This window comes from Oncorhynchus clarkii, chromosome 16 (genome assembly GCF_045791955.1).
Source record: "Oncorhynchus clarkii lewisi isolate Uvic-CL-2024 chromosome 16, UVic_Ocla_1.0, whole genome shotgun sequence".
Lineage (NCBI taxonomy): Eukaryota > Metazoa > Chordata > Actinopteri > Salmoniformes > Salmonidae > Oncorhynchus > Oncorhynchus clarkii.
This window is the reverse complement of record NC_092162.1, coordinates 51,269,961-51,297,194: the sequence shown is the minus strand read 5'-3', so window position 1 is coordinate 51,297,194 and position 27,234 is coordinate 51,269,961. Positions and strand designations below refer to the sequence as shown.

General features: G+C 42.2%; 2 protein-coding genes across 3 annotated transcripts; both read left to right on the top strand.

The window, feature by feature from the left end:
• The first annotated feature begins 2,774 nt into the window (after window positions 1-2,774).
• On the top strand, window positions 2,775-15,246 carry LOC139367688 (extracellular matrix protein 2-like). Of its 2 annotated transcripts, none has more exons than XM_071105976.1 (10): window positions 2,775-2,805; window positions 4,574-4,699; window positions 6,450-6,616; window positions 6,816-7,359; window positions 7,657-7,772; window positions 10,507-10,642; window positions 10,890-11,047; window positions 12,804-12,943; window positions 13,738-14,064; window positions 14,532-14,813. In XM_071105976.1, the coding sequence occupies exons 2-10, from the start codon at window positions 4,603-4,605 to the stop codon at window positions 14,722-14,724; spliced, it is 1,878 nt and encodes a 625-aa protein (XP_070962077.1). In that variant the 5' UTR covers window positions 2,775-2,805; window positions 4,574-4,602; the 3' UTR covers window positions 14,725-14,813. The 2 variants fall into 2 exon arrangements, with proteins under 2 accessions (XP_070962077.1, XP_070962075.1); XM_071105974.1 differs by lacking the exon at window positions 2,775-2,805 and adding an exon at window positions 4,085-4,308 and having other exon boundaries at window positions 14,532-15,246.
• Window positions 15,247-15,553: 307 nt separating this feature from the next.
• LOC139367687 (biglycan-like) lies at window positions 15,554-23,244 on the top strand. The gene is made up of 8 exons (XM_071105973.1): window positions 15,554-15,808; window positions 17,463-17,720; window positions 18,205-18,317; window positions 19,477-19,690; window positions 19,877-19,987; window positions 20,134-20,227; window positions 20,982-21,120; window positions 21,237-23,244. The coding sequence occupies exons 2-8, from the start codon at window positions 17,471-17,473 to the stop codon at window positions 21,432-21,434; spliced, it is 1,119 nt and encodes a 372-aa protein (XP_070962074.1). The 5' UTR covers window positions 15,554-15,808; window positions 17,463-17,470; the 3' UTR covers window positions 21,435-23,244.
• Window positions 23,245-27,234: the final 3,990 nt, after the last annotated feature.

Here is a 27,234-nt window from a genome sequence, read left to right as displayed (position 1 = left end):
TATTGGTGTCTCTTAGGAGTCTTTGGTCTGGTTGGCTAACTACCTCAAAGTATGCAGTGTGTAAAGTCAGAAAATCTGCTGTCTCAGCCACTGCCTGTCACCAAGGGAGTACCCCAAGGCTCAATCCTAGGCCCCACGTTCTTCTCAATTTACATCAACAACATAGCTCAGGCAGTAGGAAGCTCTCTCATCCATTTATATGCAGATGATACAGTCTTATACTCAGCTGGCCCATCCCCGGATTTTGTGCTCAAAGCTTTCATAGTTTCCAACAAGCTTTCTCTACCCTTAACCTTGTTCTGAACACCTCCAAAACAAAGGTAATGTGGTTTGGTAAGAAGAATTCCCCTCTCCCTACAGGTGTGATTACTACCTCTGAGGGTTTAGAGCTTGAGGTAGTCAGTCACCTCATACAAGTACTTGGGAGTATGGCTAGATGGTACACTGCCCTTCTCTCAGCACATATCAAAGCTGCAGGCTAAAGTTAAATTTAGACTTGGTTTCCTCTATCGTAATCTCTCCTCTTTCACCCCAGCTGCCAAACTAACCCTGATTCAGATTACCATCCTACGCATGCTAGACATAATTCATAGATCGGCAGGTAAGGATGCTCTCGAGTGGCTAGATGTTCTTTACCATTCGGCCATTAGATTTGCCACCAATGCTCCTTATAGGACACATCACTGCACTCTATACTCCTCTGTAAACTGGTCATCTCTGTATACCCGTCGAAAGACCCACTGGTTGATGCTTATTTCTAAAACACTCTTAGGCCTCACTCCTCCCTATCTGAGATATCTACTGCAGCCCTCATCCTCCACATGCAACACCCATTCTGCAAGTCACATTCTGTTAATGGTCCCCAAAGCACACACATTCCTGGGTCGCTTGTCTTTTCAGTTCGCTGCAGCTAGCGACTGGAATGAGCTGCAACAAACACTCAAACTGGACAGTTTTATCTCAATCTCTTCATTCAAAGACTCAATCATGGACACTCTTACTGACAGTTGTGGCTGCTTTGTGTGATGTATTGTTGTCTCTACCTTCTTGCCCTTTGTGCTGTTGTCTGTGCCCAATAATGTTTGTACCATGTTTTGTACTGCTACCATGTTGTTGTCATGTTGTGTTGCTACCATGCTGTGTTGTCATGTGTTGCTGCCTTGCTATGTTGTTGTCTTAGGTCTCTCTTTATGTAGTGTTGTCTCTCTTATCGTGATGTGTGTTTTGTCCTATATTTATATTTATTTTTAATTTTTAATCCCAGCCCCCGTCCCCGCAGGAGGCCTTTTGCCTTTTGGTAGGCCGTCATTGTAATTAAGAATTTGTTCTTAACTGACTTGCCTAGTTAAATAAAGGTTCAATAAAAAAAATAACCACATGTTATTTTGTGTCTGGAATTATTCCCTTATTGTGGCAACAGATACTACACATAGGTTTGGGTACTTAAAACATATATATTGAGACAAACGTTCTATAACAGTGAGAGATGGTAAAAGTAAAACAAAAAATATTAAGTTGATTGTGTTGCAAACCAGACTTGATTCTCACATGGACTCAAATAACCTTTCTGTGTTTCGCTGTCAAGGTTCAATTGAGGTCATCCTCTTAGCCAATCACCTGCTTAGTAAAAAGGCACTGTGAAAATATTAAATATTTCAGAATTCTCAGACCATGTAGTACATTTGAAGGTGTAAGGACAGATGTATTAATTGTTTGCACCTATTGTTATAACAAAGCTAACCCATGTTTTCTATGCTAGCTGTCAGGCTTTTCCTTCTCACAATCTTTCATTGACCTTTATCAGTAAATATCTGGGCCCATATTCAATAATCGTCCCAAAGTAATAGCACTGATCAGTTTAGCCTTTTAGACAGGGGGGACTTGATCCTAGATCAGCACTCCTAATATTCTTTATGAATGTCACACCCTGATCTGTTTCACCTGTCCTTGTGATTGTCTCCAACCCCCTCCAGTTGTTGCCCATCTTCCCCATTATCCCCTGTGTATTTATACCTGTGTTCTCTGTTTGTCCGTTGCCAGTTCGTCTTGTTTATCTCACCCTCCTGGTTTTGACCCTTAGCTATCCTGACCCCGAGCCCACCTGCCTGACTCTCTGCCTGCCCCTGACCCTGAGCCTGCCGACCTGTACCTTTGCTGGATCTACAGAACGCCTACAACCTGGTGCGGATACGGGAAGGGGACGAGTGGAAGACCGCCTTTAACGTGGCCAGCGGTCACTACTAGTATCTGGTCATGCCATTTTGCCTTACCAACTCCCCAGTTGTGTTCCAGGCTCTGGGGTATCAGCTCCCGCTCTTCCCCGAGCAGGAGGAGGTCGGCATACCTTCTGGCCAGATGTTTGTCCACCGCTGTCGTCGTACCTGGAGGAGAGCCCGGTCGGCCCTCCTCAAGACCACCTCCAGGTATCGACGACAAGCGGATCGCCATCAGACCCCGGTATCGTCTTGGGCAGAAGGTATGGTATGGCCCCTCTGCTGTTCATCTTCTGTTGCCCCGTACCCTTCGTATACATCCCACCTTTCATGTGTCCAGAGTCAAACCTATGTCTCACAGCCCTTTGTCTCCTGTTTCCTGTTTGTCCGTTGTCAGTTTGTCAAGTCAACCAGCGTTTTGTGTCTCTGCTCCTGCTTTTTCTAGTCTCTCTTTTTCTCGCCCTCCTGGTTTTGACCCTTGCCTATCCTGATTCCAAGCCTGCCTGCCTGACCCTGAGCCTACCTGCTGACCTGTACCTTTGCCCCCTCTGGATTATTGACCTCTGCATACCCTGAGCCTGCCTGCCATCAGGTACCGTTGCCCCACCTCTGGTTACTGACCCCTGCCTTCCTTGACCTGTCTATTGCCTGCCCCTGTTGGATTATTAAACTATTGTTTATTCAACGTGGTCTACATCTGGATCTTATCTTCATCCTTGATAATGAATACGGGTCCAGGTGCAAACGTTGAACCAGTGCAATCATTGAGTAAATCTGATCCTATAAGTGTCTAGGGCGTATGCTGAGATGACAGTCTGTTTTGCTCTTGGTTGGCCATGCAGCAGGTCTGCAGGTGTCTGTTTCTATAAGCAGGATGATGTAGGAGTGTTTGGTATTTACTCACTCTGAGCGGTTGGTGTCTGGCACACCTTTTTAAATCTCACAAACAGGATTTGGACATCACAATGAAGTAGGAGTAGGATAATTTTATGTGGTTTTGAGAAATTAGACATGAAATGCAACCAGGGGTCATACTGGGAAAAATAGTACAGACGGACAGTGATAGAGGTGGTCCAGAATGCAGTAAGTGTTTCTGCAATCATATCACACTCCACTCAAAGATAAGGTTAAGTTTTTATGTATACTAAACGTACTATATCAGGATACATGAATCGACAGTGTCGACATATATTGTGGTTGTCTTAGTTACAAGAAAAGTGTGTGTAAAGAGAGATGCAAGGCCCTGGTGACACTGCAGGGGGAAAACCATGCGGTCAAGCAGGGTCGAAAAGCAGAGGGAGAAAAGTCCAAGAATTTCTCAGGAGTGTGGTCTCTGTGTCTCGCTGTCCTGCTGGCTGGTAGTGGTTGGTGGTGGGGTGGGCTAGGGAGGTGTTGGACACAAAGCAACCTTTCATTCCAGCTGGACTCCGATTGGAGAGCTTGGAGAGTTTAAAAAAAAAATCTTTCTGGCCACACAGCACAGTGGGCTATACCTCTTCTGGCCCGTAGCCAATGGGAATGGGCCTTAGATAAACTGTCTGTTTGGGCTGTCAGAAAGCACTCCGCTGGTTGACATCACAGTAATTATTTGACACCTCCAATATGCAGTCTCTGACTGGACCTCCTCTATTGGTTTGTTAGGTATACCATGGGCTGTGGGTGGAGAGGAGAGGTAGGTGGTTTCTTAAAGATGAATGAAAGGGGGTCTTTGTCCTGAATTTTTTAAACTTTTTTTTTTTTTACCCACTCCCCTGCTTCCTCTCACCACTCCTCTATCCTCTCACCTTTTGGGGTTTTTCTGGGGTGTGTGGCCAAAAATCATGTCCTGGGGGTGAGAGTCTATAAAAGCCATTCAGGAGTTGAGATTCCTCACACTCACTTTGAAAAGGTTTCTGTCCAAAAGGAGACTGACCAGGAGAGTCCATGGCAGAGCTGACCATGAACAGATTAGCGCTCCTATTTTTCTGCTTATATGCAACAGCCTCACTAATTGATGGGAAGCCCAGCCATAGAACAGAGAAGCCCAGGAGCTCCAAACCCGTGGTAGTAGCTAACTTACCTGATCCGGATAACACTGATGATACTCTCCTCCCTGGTAAGTTTTCTTGGAAAAGGATGGTGGGGGCAACATGAATGCATACTTCACAGTGCTTCTAGTTTTTGTGATTACAGTGTGTTCTCCCAAGTCAAGGGTGGTCCACCATCCTTCAGAAAGAACTGCACTGAGTTTTCAAAGACAGAGTGTGGTGCATATAGTTTTATTTAGCATCAGTTTCATGTAGACTTTATCTGTGGATCATGTGTAGTTTGGGTGAGTAATGGTGTGTTTGTGTGTGTCTGTTGTTCTGTCTGCCTTGCAGGTGGCAGCGGGCAGTGCTCTGTGAATGGGATGTTCCTGTTTGACAGGGCCATGTGGTCGCCTCAGCCCTGCTCCGTGTGCCAGTGTCAGAGGGGAACTGTCAGCTGTCACCCTGTCCCCTGCGGCGGTAGGCATTCAAGTTGTAGATTGTTATGGAAGGATTGTAATCTTATTTGTGGTTATTATATTTAATGGCAGCTTTTTAGTTGAAATGTCCATGCTGACTAAGTGTACAGACTGATCAGGGCATGGAATTGTGTACATACAGTACCAGTCAAAAGTTCATTCAACGGTTTCTTTATTTTGACTATTTTCTACATTGTAGAATAATAGTGAAGACATCAAAACTATGAAATAGCACATATGGAATCATGTAGTAACCAAAAAAGTGTTAAACAAATCAAAATATATTTTAGATTCTTCAAAGTAGCCAGCCTTTGCCTTGATGACAGCTTTGCATACTCTTGGCATTCTCTCAACCAGCTTCACCTGGAATGCTTTTCCAACAGTCTTGAAGGAGTTCCCACATATACTGAGCACTTGTTGGCTGCTTTTCCTTCACATCCCAAATCATCTCAATTTGGTTGAGGTCAGGTGATTCTGGAGGCCAGGTCATCTGATGTAGCACTCCATCACTCTCCTTCTTGGTCAAATAGCCCTTACACAGCCTGGAGGTGTGTTGGGTCATTGTCCTGTTGAAAAACAAATGATAGTCCCACTAAGCGTAAACTAGATGTGATGAAGTATCGCTGCAGAATGCTGTGATAGCCATGCTGGTTAATTGTGCCTTGAATTCTAAATAAATCACAGCCAGTGTCACCAGCAAAAGCACCCCCACACCATCACACATCCATGCTTCACGGTGGGAACTGCCCATGTGGAGATCATCCGTTCACCTACTCTGCATCTCACAAAGACATGGCGGTTGGAATCAAAAATCTCAAATTTGGACACATCAGACCAAAGGACAGATTTCCACCGGTCTAATGTCCATTGCCCGTGTTTCTTGGCCCAAGCAAGTCTCTTCTTGTTATTGGTGTCCTTAGTAGTGGTTTCTTTGCAGCAATTCGACCATGAAGGCCTAATTCATGCAGTCTCCTCTGAACAGTTGAGAAACGTATAAAGTTCTTGCAATGTTCCGGATTGACTGACCTTCATGTCTTAAAGTAATGATGGACTGTCATTTCTCTTTGCTTATTTGAGTTGTTCTTGCCATAATATGGGCTTGGTCTGATGTTAGTACGAACTCGAACCCAGGCGCAGAGAAACACAGCAAGCATAGGTAAGGGTAAATCCAAAACATTTGCTTAGAGTCTTAACAGAAACAAGGCAGCTGTACAAGTGCATACAAATTAAACATTAAACCTAAGCAAAGATACAGACTACCTGAGGAACCTAAATAACAAGGCAACCAAGTGAACAGAGAAGGTAATTAAACACAGGTGAATCCAATAAGTAACAATCAGGGTAACCTGGAAACTAGAAAACAGGGTAAGGGTACCCTCCAGCGGTAACCTAAGGAAACAACAATCAAATAACACAGAAACTGTGACAAAATTAACTTTTAACAAGGCACACCTGTTAATTGAAATGCATTCCAGTTGACTACCTCATGAAGCTGGTTGAGAGAATGCCAAGAGTGTGCAAAGCTGTCATCAAGGCAAATATAAATACATTTTGATTTGTTTAACATTTTTTTGGTTTCTAGATGATTTCATGTGTTATTTCATCGTTTTGCTCTCTTTACTATTCTACAATGTAGAAAATAGTAACAAATAAAGAGAAACCCTGTGATGAGTAGGTATGTCCAAACTTTTGACTGTTACTGTTATATACTGTATAAATATGAATGTAACATATATTGCCCTCTTCCTCAGGTTCAAATAACCAGCAGACAGTGGCTCCCAAAGCCAAGAAACCCTCCTCTAATGCAGAGAAGAAAGAGGGGATTCCAAAGCAGAAGAAGAGTCTCCAAAGGACATCAGAAGAAGGAGGAGCTGGACGTCAGAAGAAGGAGGAGCGGCATGTTACTCCAGTGAAAGTGGTGGGTGCCCATGGGAAATGGTGCCCATGGGAAAATGAAGAGGGCAATTCTATAGGAACTGCACAGCAGATGAACTAACAATGCTTTGACTATTGTATTAATGTTTTGCCTATGACTGAGTATTGACTGACAGGGATTTTTGGAGAAATTTAATATATATAATTTAATATATTTTGTGTGTGATGTCTATGTTGTATAGGTTGCTGTTGTGAAATCCATGGCCACCCAGAACAAAAAACAAGAAGTAGCAGTGAAGAAACAGGAAGTGGCTGTGAAGAAACAAAAAGTGTCTGTGAAGAAACAGGAAATGGTTGTGAAAACAAAAGTCAGGAAGACCGAGGTCCCTGTGGCCAAGAGGCGTGACCCGAAGATAAACAAAGACAGCCTTCCGTACCTTCCCTACGATGATGACGATCACGATGACCATGACCACAGCGAGCATGACGACAATGACGACGATGATGATTATATCATCAGGGCCACCGGAAAACCCACCATGAGGTTGGCACCAATGGGGAGACCAGTCACCATGGCGACTGGCCGACTGGCTACTACCACCACTAGGAGACCCATGGTGAGGGGGCCGGGACGTGCTGTGGTCACATTCCCCAGGAGACACAGCATCATGGAGTCTCTCCCTGCTGGCTGCCTGCTCTCGGACTCTCTGATCGCCTGTGGCAGCACTGGCATGGTCCACATCCCCATCCTCTCAGACCAGGGGGTCAAGACCCTCTATCTGGCAGGTGAGGATATACAGGGACAATTAGCAGAGTCAAGAGGGGGGACAAGAATCTGAGTTCAGGCTTACTAAAATAGGTAACTATGTTTAAGAAGTTGGAATTTTGGGAAGGCAAAGGTTTTACCGTTGTGTGCGTCAATGCAATCAAATGTCCTTTGCGGTGTTTACACAGTTGCATATATAAACATATTTTGTACACAAAGATACTGCATAAACATTAAGGCAGGTGCAATGGCATGTGAACGCAGGCCTATCTTTGTTTGAGGAGACTGGGTCAGCTTGTGTTCTATTCTTTTATCAGACAATAAGATCAATAAGATCCCTCCCCGGGCGCTGGCTGGGCTGCCCAACCTGGAGTGGCTGGACCTGAGCAAGAACAAGCTGGACGACTCCTCCATCAGCCCTGACCTGTTCCAGGTGAGTCTGAGAGCATCATTCATGTCAACATATTTGGCTTTAGTTCCAGTTGGACCTCTACTGTGCTCCCAGACCCACCTACACATCTCAGCCTCAAGTTACTTCAGGGCTCTATTGACCATTATCATGCTGCATTACCTGGATTCTTCTCAGCCTGTTATGATAGAATTTAAACATGTACAGTGGGGCAAAAAAGTATTTAGTCAGCCACCAATTGTGCAAGTTCTCCCACTTAAAAAGATGAGAGGCCTGTAATTTTCATCAAAGGTACACTTGAACTATGACAGACCAAATGAGAAAAAAAATCCAGAAAATCACATTGTAGGATTTTTAATGAATTTATTTGCAAATTATGGTGGAAAATAAGTATTTGGTCACCTACAAAAGTTTATCTCAATACTTTGTTATATACCCTTTGTTGGCAATGACAGTGGTCAAATGTTTTCTGTAAGTCCTCACAAGGTTTTCACACACTGTTGCTGGTATTTTGGCCCATTCCTCCATGCAGATCTCCTATAGAGCAGTGATGTTTTGGGGCTGTTGCTGGGCAACACGGACTTTCGACTCCCTCCAAAGATTTTATTTGAAATGCTTCTTACGAAGCCACTCCTTCGTTGCCCGGGCGGTGTGTTTGGGATCATTGTCATGCTGAAAGACCCAGACACGTTTCATCTTCAATGCCCTTGCTGATGGAAGGAGGTTTTCACTCAAAATCTCACGATACATGGCCCCATTCATTCTTTCCTTTAAACGGATCAGTTGTCCTGGTCCCTTTGCAGAAAAACAGCCCCAAAGCATGATGTTTCCACCCCCATGCCTCACAGTAGGTATGGTGTTCTTTGGATGCAACTCAGCATTCTTTGTCCTCCAAACACGACGAGTTGAGTTTTTACCAAAAAGTTATATTTTGGTTTCATCTGACCATATGACATTCTCCCAATCTTCTTCTGGATCATCCAAATGCTCTCTAGCAAACTTCAGACGGGCCTGGGCATGTACTGGCTTGAGCAGGGGGACACGTCTGGCACTGCAGGATTTGGGTCCCTGGCGGCGTAGTGTATTACTGATGGTAGGCTTTGTTACTTTGGTCCCAGCTCTCTGCAGGTCATTCACTAAGTCCCCCCGTGTGGTTCTGCAATTTTTGCTCACCGTTCTTGTGATCATTTTGACCCCACAGGGTGAGATCTTGCGTGGAGCCCCAGATCGAGGGAGATTATTAGTGGTCTTGTATGTCTTCCATTTCCTAATAATTGCTCCCACAGTTGATTTCTTCAAACCAAGCTCCTTACCTATTGCAGATTCAGTCTTCCCAGCCTGGTGCAGGTCTACAATTTTGTTTCTGGTGTCCTTTGACAACTCTTTGGTCTTGGCCATAGTGGAGTTTGGAGTGTGACTGTTTGAGGTTGTGGACAGGTGTCTTTTATACTGATAACAAGTTCAAACAGGTGTCATTAATACAGGTAACAGGTGGAGGATAGAGGAGCCTCTTAAAGAAGAAGTTACAGGTCTGTGAGAGCCAGAAATCCTGCTTGTTTGTAGGTGACCAAATACTTATTTTCCAGCATAATTTGCAAATAAATTCATTAAAAATCCTACAATGTGATGTTTTTTTTTCTAATTTTGTCTGTCATAGTTGAAGTGTACCTATGATGAAAATTACAGGCCTCTCTCATCTTTTGGAGTGGGAGAACTTGCACAATTGGTGGCTGACTAAATACTTTTTTGCCCCACTGTAATATTATGTCACAGTGTGGTGTTACAGAATAGTACAGGTATGTGCATGTCACAGTCATTTAAGTTATAGGTAGTGCCTAATGTTTAAACAAAATGATCCATCTTGTAGTTGGACTGCTAGAACTTTTGCTGTCTCCCGGGTAGCGCATAAGAACAGAAGTTTAAACTGGCCCCATCGAGGCGAATGTCAATTAGTTGTTGCAATGACCCTGGGAATATTGTCGGTCAACAGACAAGCCACAACTAAAAACAGATCAGTCATTTTTGGCAAGGCATCCTAAGTGGCGCAGCGATCTCCCGAGTGGCGGAGTGGTCTAAGGCACTGCATCTCAGTGCTAGAGGCATTACTACAGACGCTGGTTCAATTCCAGGCTGTATCACAACCGAAAGGTGAGGTAAGGTGGCGCACAACCAGCCCATAGGGTGGCGCACAATTGGCCCAGCGTCATTAGGGTCGGGGTAGACCATCATTGTAAATAAGAATTTGTAATTAACTTACTTGCCTAGGTAAATAAAGGTTAAATAAAATATATATTTTTTAAATGTACTTGTTCCCACTAAGGTGTCAGAGTTCCTGATGCCAGGAGCTCAACGTACTAAAAATTCCCTTGAGAGAGCATTAGTGTTTATTAACTACTTCGCTTGCAGTACATCTCAGAGTTGGACAGACTTGATAACAAAACACGAAAAGCACTTCATGAATAAGACAAAGAGTGGAATTCAATCAAATCACCACTGGGAGAACTGCCATTGCTGGGAAAAATCATATTATTGCACCATTGAAAAATAATATTGTGTACTAAGCCTACTGGCCTGTTACAGGGTATAATACTTGCGTTGATTATTCAACTGGTAGTTACGCAGGTTATACTGGTATAAGGCCCATGTCATAGGTAACATTGCAGTTCTTGAGCTTGGACGTGAGAGAGAGAGGGACACTGGTTAAATCACGCTTAGCACTCTAATGTTCTAATGTGTGGAGATTCTTGGCTTGTTTCAGAACCTGACCCAGCTGAGGAGGTTGAATTTAGATGGCAACAATCTGACCAAAGTCCCCTCGATTCTACCGCCGTCCCTGGTGGAGCTTAAGATCAATGACAACAAGATCCTGGGCCTCACACCAAGCAGCTTTAAAGGTATAGGAAGGTGGAGTTTACAGAGACAGAAAGCTTTGTTTGTTCAAGCTTAGCTTGCATCTGAGCACCTACAGTACTATTTCAAGTGACCTCAGATAGGATGTTCAGATTAGCACATTAGCATTGTTGGCGTAGCTCATTTAGCAACGAAAATCAGCAAAACAAGTCAAATTACATTGGATTATTGTATGTTGATATTATATGTTGATATTGTCATGTTGGGATTTGAAAATGTGTCTCTCCTCAGGTTTGTCCAAATTGCTGACACTGGAGCTTGAGGACAACCACTTCCACGATGGGAATGTGTCACCTTTGACCTTCCGGCCCCTCAAGAAACTCATCTATCTGCGACTGGAGGACAACAAGTTCCGGGCCATCCCCTCTGGGCTTCCTGTGACCCTGCAGGTCAGTGATTGGACGAGGTGCCTGTGATGTCACTGTAGTGAGCATGCAGGAGCCACTGATATGCAGTAGCCTCAGTCATACAAAGGAGCATAGCTCTCAGCATTTGAAACATCACCTTATTTTAAATAAGTTTTGGAATAGTCCACAGACTATGAGAGGTTTCAGATGTTTGACTAAACATATTATTTTTGGTAATTGCAAGCTAGGTGCACACACAGTGCATTCGGACTTTTTCACATTTTGTTACGCTACAGCCTTACTCTAAAAATGATTAAATTAATTTTCACTCATCAATCTACACACAATACCCCATAATGACAAAATGAAAACAGGTTTTTAGATTTTTTTTGCATATTTATACACATTTAAAAATCTGAAATACCTTATTTACATAAGTATTCAGACCCTTTTCTATGAGACTCGAAATTGAGCTTAGGTGCATCTTGTTTCCATTTATCATCCTTTAGATGTTTCTACAACTTGATTGGAGTCCACCTGTGGTAAATTCAATTGATTAGACATGATTTGGAAAAGCACATACCTGTCTATATAAGGTCCCACAGTTGACAATGCATGTCAGAGCAAAAACTAAGCAAAAACTAAGCCTAAAAACTAAAACTAAGGTCGAAGGAATTGTCCGTAGAGCTCCGAGAAAGGATTGCGTCGAGGCACAGATCTGGGAAAGTCCCCAAGAGCACAGTGGACGCCATCATTCTTAAATGGAAGAAGTTTGGAACCACCAAGACTCTTCCTAGAGCTGGCCGCCGTTCAAACTGAACAATCGGGGGAGAAGGGCCTTGGTCAGCGAAGTGACCGATGGTCACTCTGACAGAGCTCCAGAGTTCCTCGGTGGAATGGGAGAACCTTCCAGAAGGACAACTATCTCTGCAGCACTCCACCAACCAGGCCTTTATGGCCCTCTTGGAGTTTGCCAAAAGGCACCTAAAGGACTCTCAGACCATGAGATACAAGATTCTCTGGTCTGATGAAACCAAGACTGAACTCTTTGTCCTGAATGCCAAGCATCACGTCTGGGTGAAACCTTACACCATCCCTATGGTGAAGCATGGTGGTGGCAGCATCATGCTGTGGGGATGTTTTTCAGCAGGAGGGACTGGAAGATTAGTCAGGATCGAGTGAAAGATGAACGGAGCAAAGTACAGAGATCCTTGATGAAAACCTGCTCCAGAGTGCTCAGGACCTCAGACTGAAGCGAAGGTTCACCTTCCAACAGGACAACAAACCTAAGCACACAGCCAAGACAATGCAGGAGTGGCTTCGGGACAAGTCTCTGAATGTCCTTGAGTGGCCCAGCCAGAGCCCGGACTTATACTCGATTGAACATCTCTGGAGAGACCTGAAAATAGCTGTGCAGCGACCCTCCCCATTGAACCTGACAGAGCTTGAGAGGATCTGCAGAGAAACTCCTCAAATACAGGTGTGCCAAACTTGTAGCATCATACCCAAGATGTCGTTGTTTTAGTATTTTTTTAAATAAATATTCAATCATTTCTAAAAAACTGTTTTTACTTTATCATTATGGGGTATTGTGTCGATTGATGTGGGGGAAAAACAATTTAATACATTTTAGAATAAGGCTATAACGTAACAAAATGTGGAAAAAGTGAAGGGGTATGAATACTTTCCGAATGTACTTTATATTATTAACTCCCAATCTGTAGTGTGTAGACTAGGTAGGTCCCCCTCACCCCCCTAACAACACGAATACTCAAAGGTTTGCGGTTTGTATTCTCAGGCACTTCACCTGTCGGATAACAGAATAGAAGAGGTGCATGAGGGGATCCTCAACAAGACCGTCAACCTCAGGTTTCTGGATCTCAGTCATAATAGGATCCGGGAGGACCGCATAGCCCCAAGGGCCTGGATACACTTGTTGTAAGTCCCAACAACCTCTCTCCATTCTTGCTTTTGCAGCATTTAGGAGGTTATTGTCCAGTGTAAAGATTACTGTTACTCTGGTTTTGAGCTCCACCTTGAAGGGAATGTTGGAACACATTTTATTCCTATTTCTGATCTTGCAGAAAAGTGACCTCAGTATTTATTTTTTGAATGCATTGAATATAATTTTTGTTTAACAAAAGTTTTTGTAAAATGCATGAACATCAACATTACTGCATACAGGATTCTTAAGCAAAACTTTAAATGGTGTAATTCATCTGACACTCTCTACATGTGTTAGTCTCCTGGCAATAACGAGAGGAAAATATAATTTTAATTGCATCTTAGAAGAAAAAGGAGAAAAGGAAAAACAAGAGAATAGAGGGCAAAGCCACGGAGGACATTGTTTTGGGGCATGCTGATGTGGCTGGCTAGACAGCGGCGCAGCAGACACAGTCCAGCTTTATGATAGGTTGTAGAGAGTCAAGCCCAAAGGGAGGGACTGCTGGCCAGCTGCCTTTGTGTTAAGGCTCTTAGTGGTTTGAAACTCCTACAATGTTGTGAGACAAATGTGATGGATATGATGGAACCCTCTGGTCAAAGATGGAGAAAAGGGAAACATTGAACCAGCCTTCTAAAGAAAAGGTGGACTCAAAATATAGTCCTAAGATTGAAAAAGTCCCCTTTTAACTGGAGACATAATACAGTACATTACCTTCTATCTCTTCATGTCTTCGAAACTTTTCACATATTGAGCAAAAGATCTACCTGTATTTTCCCCACCATTTCAGAAAGTTGGAGTCGTTGGACCTGTCGCACAATAAGCTGGTGCATGTTCCCTCCTTCCTCCCTGTGGGTCTACAGCAGCTCCACCTGCACCACAACCAGATCGAGCGGATCCCTGGCTACGTGTTTGGCCACATTAAACCGGGACTGGACCTCCTTCACCTGTCCCACAACAGGCTGGCCAACGACGGCATTGATGATGTGTCCTTCCTGGGCCTGTACAACTCCCTGACTGAACTCCTGCTGGACCACAACCAGCTTCGCTCCATCCCCAGGGGGCTACTGAAGCTCAAGAGCCTGCAGCTCCTCCGCCTCAACCACAACGTTATCAGGTAACTCAACCAAAACGTTATCAGGTAACTCAACCAAAACGTTATCAGGTAGGTCAACCGCAATGCTATCAGGTAGGTCAACCGCAATGTTGTCAGGTAGATCAACCGCAATGTTATCAGGTAACTCAGCCGCAACGTTGTCAGGTAACTCGGGGGCAACATTATCTAACGTAACTAACTTCACTCTATAAAGCAGTTCTAGGTTTTACTTGTGACTTTAATCTTGCTTGATACAGTCCTCTTCCTCCCATTTGGAGATGAAACAACTTTGAGAAGAGCACAGTTGCCACTAACCATAATGGCACATTCAGATCTGAAATTGCTATTGTGAATCTCAACGTGTAATTTATGTTTCTCTCTCAGTCGTTATTTCCTTTAGCCGGATCAAAGATTGTTCTGTCTTGTCTGAGTATCTGTCTTTCTGTCGGTGGTAACTGAATGTCCGTCTTTTTCTTTCCTCCCTGCAGATACGTTCCTCTGAACTCTCTGTGTGACATGCGCCAGAGTGACGACTCGCCCCTAGTCTCCGTTCACCTGGAGTACAACCTGATTGACAGGCGTCTCATCCCGCCCACCGCCCTCTCCTGCATCAAGACCTACCACAGCATCATACTACGGCCCCAGAGTTACGAGGAAGATTACCACCATGAAGATTACTAGTACCCCCCCTTCCTCACCTCCCTCCTTCCTTTTCACCCATTTCTCCCCCCTCATCAGTTTGTCCTGGGTTACACCTTGTCTGCGTTTCTCATTACATAATTTCCTCTGAGTCCGTCTCTTATTGTGATTAGCTTAGTCAGACTTATGACACCCAAGCGTTATGCAACAGATGAAATTAGACTTCTATCCTAAGTCTGACCATAATTCTAGGGCAATGTTTATGCAACCAGCCCTTTCTCAGTGGGCTTCATTATCACAATGAATGAGAACGATTGTGTGTGTTTTTCCTGTTTTAAAGCCTCACTCTGTAAAGCAGTTCTAGGTTTTACTTGTGACTTTGACCTTGCTTGATACAGTAGCATGTATTGAAAGAAAAATCATGTGTGGTTACCAGTAGTGAGAGCCAAAGATGTCCAGGTGCCCTCTATACTAAACTCACTGTTTTGTTGTTTGTACAACTGTTTCAACTTTGTGACAAACTTGTGTAATGAAAAATGGTGAAAATAAAAAAATCTTAGATAATTGCTGGTCATTGTCTATGGTAACTGTAAATAGTCTTAGTACCTCAAATAATCTGCCTATGTAGCACTGGGTAGAGTGTTGCGGGGTATTTTATTCTTAGTGAATTCTGTATTTGCCCTATTAGTGCTGTGATAGTACTTTTCATTTTATTTTGGCCTTATACAGTAGCTTAAATAAAAATGTATGTAAATAGATCTCAAACGTTGAATCAAAATAAGTTTAAAATAACTAATCTCTTTCTCTCTCTCTCTCTCTCTCTCTTTCTGTCAGACACACGCATAAACACACAATGAAGCAGCAATGAAAAGGGGACTGGACCAATTTTGGGTTATGGCTTAAAATACTTGTTTTTTTCCTTTTGGTAACTACTTCTGTGGTTTTTAACAGGTACTGTGCAGAGCTCTGACTCTGCTGGCAGACGGACTCACAGATAAAGGATCATCACATGGAATAAAACACGTATCCTGTATATCACTTTGAGGTTGAATTCATCCTTATTTCATTTATTTGTATCTTTCCTTTATTTTGTAAATAATTTTTAGTTTTTCCAAGAACTGAAACGGTAAGTGTCTTAGTAAATATATTTGAGCTTCTATTTGAGTTTCTTGACCTACAGATAATAGTATATTCAGTATGGTTTACAATAAAAGGACTATAATCTACAGCTTTATTATACAGTTCCACAGTTGGTTTAACATTCTGCATTTGAAAAAAAGATTGATTGTTAAAGTAATATTTGACATTTGAAATGGACTATTTAGCTTTGAATGATTTGTTTAAGCCTTCTGGGGGCTACACAACCCTACCTTGTCTACACATTCTATATTCCTTTTATTGGCCATATTTAATAAATGGATCTTGTGACAGAACAAAGATGAGGATAATATCACAAACATTAAAAACTCATAGCCACCCCTTACTGTAGTTAAAGGCCTCGCTGCAGGGAAACAAGTCTATTACAAAATTATCGACTAAGCAAATAAGTAATTATTGTGTACATCATACATCTCATTCAATGTATTTAGAGATTCTCATGTATATGTATTTAGAGATTTGACACTGCTGATATAGATAATGTTTGGGGGAAAGAGTGCTATGACAGAGTGGGTCTATAAAAAACCTTGCCTGAGACCAGCCAGTTATGTGGCTTCTGGGGCCTTACTGTGGTAAAGGATGTGGGAGTGCTAAGGGAGGGAGTAGGCCTTTCACAACACGTGGCAAAGGCAAGGAAATGCCAGTTCCACAGCAAAGGCTCTTTGCTCACATGGAAAACCTTCTTTGAAGAAAATAACATTTCAATGTTCTTATTTTCATCAAGAATCCTCTAGCTAAAGGTTTATCTGAGATCATCCCAAATTACCTTAGGGCATCTATTGTTAGTTTGCATTACAATCCTGCTAAGAAATATTGACAGATCACACACACTGTACTATATTGTACTATATTACACAGACTTATATGTAATGCCGGAATTGTCTTTTGCTATATGTTACTGAATCTGAGATTTTACCATTTTAATGCATAAATCAAAGAAGCCACAGCCTCAGCTAAAAGCAAATAATTAATGAGAGCAGATGTCATAGTTACAGACTCAAAGACCACATAGTATCCATGGTCCATGATTTTACTGCCTCTTATACCAACCACAAAATTGATGGGAAGAATAAGATTGGCTTTTAAGAGAGAACGCCTATGACAGATATGATAGATCACATCTTGAGATTGAAGCCTAACAAATAGATGTATGAAACCCAGAGTGTATTTCATGCTTTGTCACTGGCTACAATTGCTTTTGCTTTGGAGTGGCAATGTTGACAATGAGATTACTCTGTCCTGGAGGAGTGAACTGTAACACAATACTAGTTATACTGCCCTACAAAGGCAAAACACAGTAACTACGAATTTGGTCAAAAGTATTTGATCTGTTGTAATGGCCAGGTATATTATCTGAATAATGTGGTATTTAGTTTCCTGACACAAGAACAAGCCAGTTGATCAGAATATATCATGGAGTATCAGAAACATTGAAGTTACGTGGTTACTGTGTTTTGCATTTGTAGGGCAGCATAGCGTGTGTGTGTGGGCAACTCTCCAATTGTAGGCTACAGGAATTATAGCTAGATAGTTGCTGAATTCATAACTGTGGCACTTAATTGACTGCTGCTCATTTCTGTGTGCTTTTTTGTCCTTCCCTTGTAATTTCTCTTCAACTAAAGGCCTAGCCATGCTTCCCTTCTCTGTTGTCCTTCTCCTGCTGTGTGCCACCCCTCTTCCTCCCGCCTCTGTGGCCCTGCCCTTTGAGCAGAAGGGCTTATTGGACTTTGGGAAGAGCATCGATGTAGAGGGGCTGATGATGATGATGATGAACGATGAAGAGGAAGGCTCAGCGGTTGAGGAATACTATAAACCAGAACAGCCTACGTGTCCATTCGGCTGTCAGTGTAACCAGAATGTTGTGCAGTGCTCTGACTTGGGTGGGTGAAGAGATACAATGTCACAATATTATAATATCATATTGTCTCCAAATGATTCTTTACACTGAACATACAATTGTTAATGTGTAGCCAGCAGTCGCACATCTGCACGTTGCTTTTTAGTGCTACGTGGAGTCATGGCCATCTGGTTTCTTCTTAATTATATGGTGACAGCTGAGCTCACACATAAACAACAATATACTGTATGGGTACAAACCACAGCCCAGAGCATTACTCAGCATTGACCAAATTACAGCATGACGATAAATTATAACTTGTGGATTTATCCTCATATAACCTTAAGAGTGAGAACACACTGTGTGTGTCTGATATTGTCATGATTCATAGATTTTTATAAAAATGTAAAGAAGCAATAACACAATATATTATATTGCAACTGATTTCTTATCATTGTGAACTGACAAAATGTGGTAAGGTGTATAAAATAAAGCAGGTAAGTTAATCTCGTAGTTTCTATCCGCAGGTTTACACTATGTGCCATATGACATCCCCCCGGAGACCAGGCTCCTGGACCTTCAAAGCAACCAGATCACTGAAATAAGAGAGGGTGACTTCAAGGGACTCAGTAACCTCTATGTGAGCACCAACAGTCAAAACACAAATGGTGGAAGAGAGTTCTGGCATTTCAATAGAAGGAAACGTCACTTATCTGTCTTTGCTTTCTTCATCGTATCCTAACTAAAAAAGAGGCATACTTTTAATGACGTGTCTTCAAATTATACATTGTATAATATATGGGTTGTTCTTGAATTGCGGTGGCATTTGTGTCCCTTGCATTTGCAACCATGAAAAGCACTTTCAAATGAAAAAGAGTTACACATCATACATGTTTTTGTTTATATTGAACTAATATATTTATATTAAACATAATGCAAGTCCTTTATACTGCAAAACCTTATGTTCATGCATTGTTTAAAGTCCTTAGGGTAAGCAAATTGGTTTGTCCCAGTAGTGATGTGCAGAGTTGTGGTGACATGTTTTGGGAATTTAGAGATATCCATCTGTTATTTTCAAAAATAGAAAGTGAACAAAATGATTTAATACTATTGAATAGATCAATGCAAACAAAGAAGGCTATTCAAATACTTTTTTACTAGTATAATGTCTCTCCCTCAGTTGTATGTCATTGGTGTTACCGCCTTGAAAATCACTCATTACAAAGATTTACAAGGACCTTCAGGATTCCCTCCAGTGGCAAACTGCTATCGGGGAAGGGGTACATATATTAAAGAAAATTATTAGCTAATCACACCCTTTCACTATGTCACAAATTTAAGGATTCCATTGATAATTTGGGGTGTCTAAATCAAAAGTGTCACTGGTGTTACTCGATTCAAATGAAGGGAAATAACACTGTGAGCAAAATGATTAATCATATAATTTTAGTAAATTGTTTTTTAAAGGGTTAATGACCTTACATTTGAGGATCTGTGGCCTCCATTTAAGAAAATCCTCAATAAACAAAAATGTCTCATTGGTGTTAGCATCATTGGTGTTACTACTCCAATTGGTGGCACAATGGTATCCTAATGGTAAAACATATTTAAAGTAATTAAGCTGCCATATTAGCTGATTTAGAATGGAAAGATGTACACAAATACGTTTAAATAAAAAGTTTATATTTTCCAAAATTCCATGCCTAAATGCCACCGCAATTCAAGAATTAACTGTAGATAACACATTTATTTTGGGTAGGGGTGGCTGGTCTCCTCATGACCTATGCCTCCTTTCTCAGGCTTTGGTGTTGGTGAATAACAAGATCTCCAGGGTGCACCCTCGGGCCTTCATGCCCCTCAAAAGGATGCACAAGCTCTACTTCTCCCACAACCAGCTGACGGCCGTGCCCAAGAACCTGCCCTCTTCCCTGGTGGAGCTGCGCATCCACGACAACCATATCAAGAGGGTGGCATCTGGGGCTTTCTCTGGCCTGGGCAGCATGAACTGCATTGGTGAGATGGCAAGCTATAGTTATAAAATACCTTATGCCAGATTTACTATGTGTTAGCACCACATTTATTCTGTTTGGAAACACCATAACACATCTAACATCTTAATGTCTTTGAAGTGTAAATCTAGCCGTTGAGTACTGGAGCAGGTTGTGGCATTGACTTAAAACACATATTTTTCTTCCTAAGAGATGGGGAGGAATCCTATTCAGAACAGTGGTTTTGAGCCCGGAGCCTTTGATGGACTTAAACTTACCTTCCTTCGCATTTCTGAGGCAAAACTCACAGGCATCCCTAAAGGTAGAAAACATGACAACCTTTATAATGATTTTCTTTGGAGTGTTCTGCGAAGCTGCAGGGCAATATTTGTTTCATTGCTACTTGCCACATATTTCCACTGAAAGTCCTTTGAATCAAGCGGTCACCTGTTTTCCCTCTCCATCTAGATCTCCCTGAGGGTCTACATGAGTTGCATTTGGATCACAATCAAATTCAAGCCATTGAACTAGAAGACCTAAGACAATATGAGAGTTTGCACAGGTACGTAGCTTTACAAGAGGGTTTTCAATGTCGGAGAGTTTCTAAAACTTATTAAATTATGAATTTATGAATGCTGTAGATGAATGCTGTAGATGTTCACTACTTATCTTCAAATGTAAAAAAAAAAATATGTAGAAAATAAACAGCGGCCTACCAGGTGGCGCAGATGTCTAAGGCACTGCATCGCAGTGCTAGAGGCGTCACTACAGACCTGGGTTTGATCCCGGGCTGTATCACTACCGGCCATGATCGGGAGTCCCATAGGGCGGCGCACAATTGGCCCAGTGTCGTTTGGGCTAGGGGACGGTTTGGCCGGGGGGCTTTTCTTGGCTCATCGCACTCAAGCACCCCCTTGTGGCAGGCCAGGCACCTGCAGGCTGACTTTTGTCATCAGGTGAACTGTTTCCTCTGATATATTGGTGCGGCTGGCTTCCGGGTTAAGTGGGCGGGTGTTGAGAAGCGCAGTTTGGCGGGTCATGTTTCGGAGGACGCATGACTCGACCTTTGTCTCCCGAGCCAGTTGGGGAGTTGCAGCGATAAGACAAGATTGAAATTGGGGAGAAAAAGGGAATAAAATACCAAAAATAAATAAAAAGCATTTAAGTAACAACAGCATAAAGGAAGAGTCATTGTCCGAGTTGCACAAAATAAATAACGTCTGGTATCATTGTGATAGTAGCACCCTCTAGTGGGTTTACCCTTCATTGTCTCATCAATCACTCGATTTCGATGTGTGTGTGTGTGTGTGTGTTAGGTTGGGTCTAGGCTACAATCACATTCGTAACATTGAGCATGGCAGCCTGTACTACCTGCAAAACCTGAGAGAGCTGCATCTAGATAACAACCGGATCCCCAATGTCCCTGGAGGCCTTGCTGGAATGAAGTACCTGCAGGTAAAGTGTGGAGGGGGTTTGTGAAGCAGCATCAATCACATCGACATTGGTGATTTCACTTGTTATCTTATGTTTTTATGATGATAACAGTTGATATATGTAATGTTTTTAAATAGGTGGTCTACCTTCACTCCAACAACATCAGCCAGGTTGACGTGAATGATTTCTGCCCTAACGGCTTTGGTGTCAAGAAGACTTACTACAACGGGATCAGTCTCTTTGATAACCCAATCAACTACTGGGAGGTGGTGCCGGCCACCTTCCGCTGTGTCAGCAACAGGATGGCTGTACAGTTTGGCAACCACAAAAAGTAGTACATGAGAGGCACCAGCTGTAGGGTAATACATGCAACTCAGATACAACATAAATAACTTTGTTACACAGTTAAAAAACAATTTATTGATAGAAAGAGCCTGATGTATGGTAAAAGATAAATAACTAAAACATAACTGAAGTTTGTTTTGCATGCATGGAGTGGGTGATATTGCATATTGGAAAGAAATTCGTCATCCACATAATTTCAATCAACCAATCAAATGTATTTTAATACAATTTTTTTTATTTTATATTTGTTACTTTCAATTCAGCTGGATCATAGTAATTTGGGATTCTCTGTGATTTTGTTTTTTTGTTTGTGTTTTATCTCAAATTACCTCTGACCTGACAACTGATCTCAAATATTTGATATAGAAGAACAATACAAACTGACAGTTGAAAGCACCTTCAGAAGAATCTGTCTTATAAATGTTGTTGAAAAAATGTTGTTGTCATGATGTGTTTGCAGAATATTGAAGATTATTTAGAATATATTTTGCATACCCTTTATTGAAATTGAACAAAATGAATGTCATGTCGTGGAGATTCTACACAGGGACACTCAAAGTCAATCTTAAATGAATCCTTGTTTTATTAACAGCATGCTGGAGAAGTCACAGTCAAACTTAGATGCATAAAATATCGGCCTGAAGTGAGCTCCGCTGGGGCAGTCCCATTAGATCACTTATATACATACAGACAAGTTATATTTGCATGATTTAGCTTATTCATCATTCATAATTAATTCATAATTAATGTTTGGTTCATTCATGTGACCGACCAATACCTCACGAGGCTTCTTCTCTCCAAGCCGAGACCTTGAAACTGAGATATCCCTTTCTCAAAACAAGGTTCTGGGCCTACTGCCAAATTGCAGATACTGATAATGAGGATTCGTTCAATCAGTCACATGCATGAACACAGAAATTGGTTATTAGAAAAGCACAACCAATAAAATGTTCCATCACAGTCATAAGAGGGGTCTTATTTCTCACTCTCCCTGTTTCATTAGGCTTACATTACGATCAGAGCCGGCTACAGAATGATCAGCTAGGCTAGGGAGACATCAGATTTTCAACATTTTGATGGCATATTTATAATTATATAAAATATATGCAACACATTTTTCACACAACCAATAAACAAAGCATACCGACTTTGGCCGCTTCAATATCATGGTTTGCGTTTTCAACACCACAATAAATAGGCTATGTAAATCTCGACTAATGGAAAATACATCCCTCCCTACCTTGTAGGCCTACCCAGTATCGAAGGCTTGGCTTGACAATCTCCGAATGTCATTCAACTTTTTGGTGTTTTGTATTAGATGCCTCTTTCCATTCATCAAATGGCCGCTGCAGTTTGGATTGATTGATTTGATTTGTCAGTTTAAAAACATTCATATATCCACATGGTACAAAGATTTTTAAAAGTGACTGGGAGTGCACAAAGAAAAATCGGGGACTTATTTCTATTGTGGTCCTTATTTTTTACATAAATACAATTACATACTGTAGATACAGACAAAAAAAGGTTATATTGTTCACACATTAGCCAGCTTTTGACATTCTTTTAAAAAGTGGTTATGGTTGGTATGGCTTTGAGATGCTGTGGTAGATTGTTCCACTCAACAGTGCCGGTATATTAAAATGTGTTCTTACCAGATAAAACAGTGAATATTAGAGTCTCAGGTATTATGCTGGTGGACATCTCTAACAAATGAAAAAGACACTGAACAAAAATATGAACTCAACATGTAAAGTATTGGTCCCATGTTTCATGAGCTGAAATAAAAGATCCCAGAAGTGTTGCATATGCACAAAACCTTATTTCTCTCAAATTCTGTGAACAAATTTGTTTACATCCCTGTTAGTGAGCATTTCTCCTTTGCCAAGATAATCCATGCACCTGACAGGTGTGGCATATCAAGAAGCTGATTAAACAGCATGACCATTACACAGGTGCACTAAAATGCACAATTTTGTCACACAAGATAATACCACAGATGTCTCAAGTATTGATGGTGCAAACAATTGGAATGCTGACTGCAGCAATGTCCACCAGAGCTATTGCCAGATAATTTAATGTTAATTTCTCTACCATAAGTCTCCAACATAATTTAAAAGAATTTAGCAGTACGTCCAACTGACCTTACAACCGCAGACCACATGTATGGAGTCATGTGGGCGAGTGGTTTGCTGATGTCAACGTTGGGAACAGAATGCCCCATGGTGGCGGTGGGGTTATGGTATGGGCAGGCATAAGCTAAGGACAATGAACAAAATTGCATTTTATCGAGGGCAATTTGAATGCACAGAAATGCACAGAGATACCGTGACGAGATCCTGAGGCCTATTGTCGTGCCATTCATCCATCACCATCACCTCATGTTTCAGCATGATAATGCACAGCCCCATAATGCACACAATTCCTGGAAGCTGAAAATGTCCTAGTTCTTCCATGGCCTGCATTCTCGCCAGACATGTCATCCATTTTTCAAATTTTATTTCACCATTATTTAACCAGGTAGGCCAGTTGAGAACAAGTTCTCATTTACAACTGCGACCTGGCCAAGATAAAGCAAAGCAGTGCAACACAAACAACAACACAGAGTTACACATTGGATAAACAAACGTATAGTCAAAAACACAATAGAAAAATCTATGTACAGTGTGTGCAAATGTAGTAAGGTTAGGGAGGTAAGGCAATAAATAGGCCATAGTGACAAAATAATTACAATTTAGCATTAACACTGGAGTGATGATGATGATATGCAAGCAGAGAAACTGGGGTGCAAAAGAGCAACAACAAAAAATAACAATATGGGGATGAGGTAGTTGGGTGTGCTATTTACAGATGGGCTGTGTACAGGTACAGTGATTGGTAAGCTGCTCTGCCAGATGATGCTTAAAGTTAATGAGGGAGATATAAGTCTACAGCTTCAGTGATTTTTGCAATTCTTTCCAGTCATTGGCAGCAGAGAACTGGAAGAAAAGGCGGCCAAAGTAGGTGTTTGCTTTGGGGATGACCAGTGAAATATACTTGCTGGAGCGCGTGGGTGTAGCAGAGATAATGCGTGGCTTTACCTAGCAAAGACTTATAGATGACCTGGAAGGAAGGAGTGTTGTATGGCATTGAAGCTCGTTTGGCATTGAATGGCATTGAAGCTCGTTGTTAAAACAGTGTCCAAGGAAGGGCCAGATGAATACAGAATGGTGTCGTCTGCGTAGAGGTGGATCAGAGAATCACCAGCAGCAAGAGCGATATCATTGATATATACAGAGAAAAGATTAGGCCCGAGAATTGAACCCTGTGGCACCCCCATAGAGACTGCCAGTGGTCCGGACAACAGGCCCTCCGATTTGACACACCTCCGATTTGACACAGTCTATCTGAGAAGTAGTTAGTGAACCAGGCGAGACAGTCAATTGAGAAACGAGGCTATTGAGTTTGTTGATAAGAATGAGCTGATTGACAGAGCCGAAAGCCTTGGCCAGGTCGATGAAAACAGCTGCACAGTCCTGTCTTTTATCTATGGCGGTTATGATGCACCCATGACCAGCTCGGAAACCAGATTGCATAGTGGAGAAGGTACGGTGGGATTCAAAATGGTGGGTGATCTGTTTGTTAACTTTGAAGACTTTAGAAAGGCAGGGCAGGGTGGATATACAGTGGGGAGAACAAGTATTTGATACACTGCCGATTTTGCAGGTTTTCCTACTTACAAAGCATACTATATCATTGTGTTTACTTGATAGCTACCTACACAAATAGGTAGCTAGAACAAAGTGTTAATAAGATAAATTCATTAAAAAGATTAAAAGCAATACAAATAAGTTCTCCAGTAGGCATCTACTGTACTTTTCTATCATAGGTACACTTCAACTGTGAGAGACGGAATCTAAAAAACAAAAATCCAGAAAATGTGATTTTTAAGTAATTAATTTGCATTTTATTGCATGACATAAGTATTTGATCACCTACCAACCAGTAAGAATTCCAGCTCTCACAGACCTGTTCGTTTTTCTTTAAGAAGCCATCCTGTTCTCTACTCATTACCTGTATTAACTGCACCTGTTTGAATTCGTTACCTGTATAAAAGACACTTGTCCACATGCTCAATCAAACAGACTCCAACCTCTCCACAATGGCCAAGACCAGAGAGCTGTGTAAGGACATCAGGGATAAATTTGTAGACCTGCACAAGGCTGGGATGGGCTACAGGACAATAGGCAAGCAGCTTGGTGAGAAGGCAACAACTGTTGACACAATTATTAGAAAATGGAAGAAGTTCAAGATGACGGTCAATCACCCTCGGTCTGGGGCTCCATGCAAGATCTCACCTCGTGGGGCATCAATGATCATGAGGAAGGAGAGGGATCAACCCAGAACTACACGGCAGAACTTGGTCAATGACCTGAAGAGAGCTGGGACCACAGTCTCAAAGAAAACCATTAGTAACACACTACGCCGTCATGGATTAAAATCCCACAGCGCACGCAAGGTCCCCCTGCTCAAGCCAGCACATGTCCAGGTCTATCTGAAGTTTGCCAAAGACCATCTGGATGATCCAGAGGAGGAATGGGAGAAGGTCATGTGGTCTGATAAGACAAAAATAGAGCTTTTTGGTCTAAACTCCACTCGCCGTGTTTGGAGGAAGAAGAAGGATGAGTACAACCCCAAGAACACCATCTGAACCGTGAAGCATGGAGGTGGAAACATCATTTTTTGGGGATGCTTTTCTGCAAAGGGGACAGGACGACTGCACCGTATTGAGGGGAGGATGGATGGAGCCATGTATCGCGAGATCTTGGCCAACAACCTCCTTCCCTCAGTAACAGCATTTGAGATGGGTCGTGGCTGGGTCTTCCAACATGACAACGACCCGAAACACACAACCAGGGCAACTAAGGAGTGGCTCCGTAAGAAGCATCTCAAGGTCCTGGAGTGGCCTAGCCAGTCTCCAGACCTGAACCCAATAGAACATCATTGGAGGAAGCTGAAAGTCCGTATTGCCCACAACAGCCCCGAAACCTGAAGGATCTGGAGAAGGTCTGTATGGAGGAGTGGGCCAAAATCCCTGCTGCAGTGTGTGCAAACCTGATCAAGAACTACAGGAAACGTATGATCTCTGTAATTGCAAACAAAGGTTTCTGTACCAAATATTAAGTTCTGCTTTTCTGATGTATCAAATACTTATGTCATGCAATAAAATGCAAATTAATTACTTAAAAATTATAATGTGATTTTCTGGATTTTTGTTTTAGATTCCATCTCTCACAGTTGAAGTGTACCTATGATACAAATTACAGACCTCTACATGCTTTGTAAATAGGAAAACCTGCAAAATTGGCAGTGTATCAAATACTTGTTCTCCCCACTGTAGGTCTGTAACAGTTTGGGTCTAGAGTGTCTCCCCTTTGAAGAGGGAGATGACCACGGCAGCTTTCCAATCTTTGGGGATCTCAGACGATACAAAAGAGGTTGAACAGGCTAGTAATAGGGGTTGCAACAGTTTTGGTGGATCATTTTAGAAAGAGAGGGTCCAGATTGTCTAGCTCAGCTGATTTGTAGGGATCCAGATTTTGCAGCTCTTTCAGAACATCAGCTATCTGGATTTGGGTGAAGGAGAAAAGCGGGGGGGGGGGGGGGGGGGGGGGGCTTATTGAAATTCTCGATTTTCTTAGATTTATCGGTGGTGACAGTATTTCCTAGCCTCAGTGCAGTGGGCAGCTGGGAGGAGGTGCTCTTATTCTCCATGGACTTTATGGTGTCCCAAAACGTTTTGGAATTAGTGCT

Coding starts and splice junctions, on each gene's coding strand:
- LOC139367687 (XM_071105973.1), top strand. CDS start 17,471: ATGCTTCCCTTCTCTGTTGTCCTTCTCCTGCTGTGTGCCACCCCTCTT. Junction 19,691..19,876: donor GGGCAGCATGAACTGCATTG/GTGAGATGGCAA, acceptor TTTCTTCCTAAG/AGATGGGGAGGAATCCTATT. Junction 20,228..20,981: donor CAATATGAGAGTTTGCACAG/GTACGTAGCTTT, acceptor TGTGTGTGTTAG/GTTGGGTCTAGGCTACAATC.
- LOC139367688 (XM_071105974.1), top strand. CDS start 4,137: ATGGCAGAGCTGACCATGAACAGATTAGCGCTCCTATTTTTCTGCTTA. Junction 4,309..4,573: donor TGATGATACTCTCCTCCCTG/GTAAGTTTTCTT, acceptor TCTGCCTTGCAG/GTGGCAGCGGGCAGTGCTCT. Junction 12,944..13,737: donor AGGGCCTGGATACACTTGTT/GTAAGTCCCAAC, acceptor CCACCATTTCAG/AAAGTTGGAGTCGTTGGACC.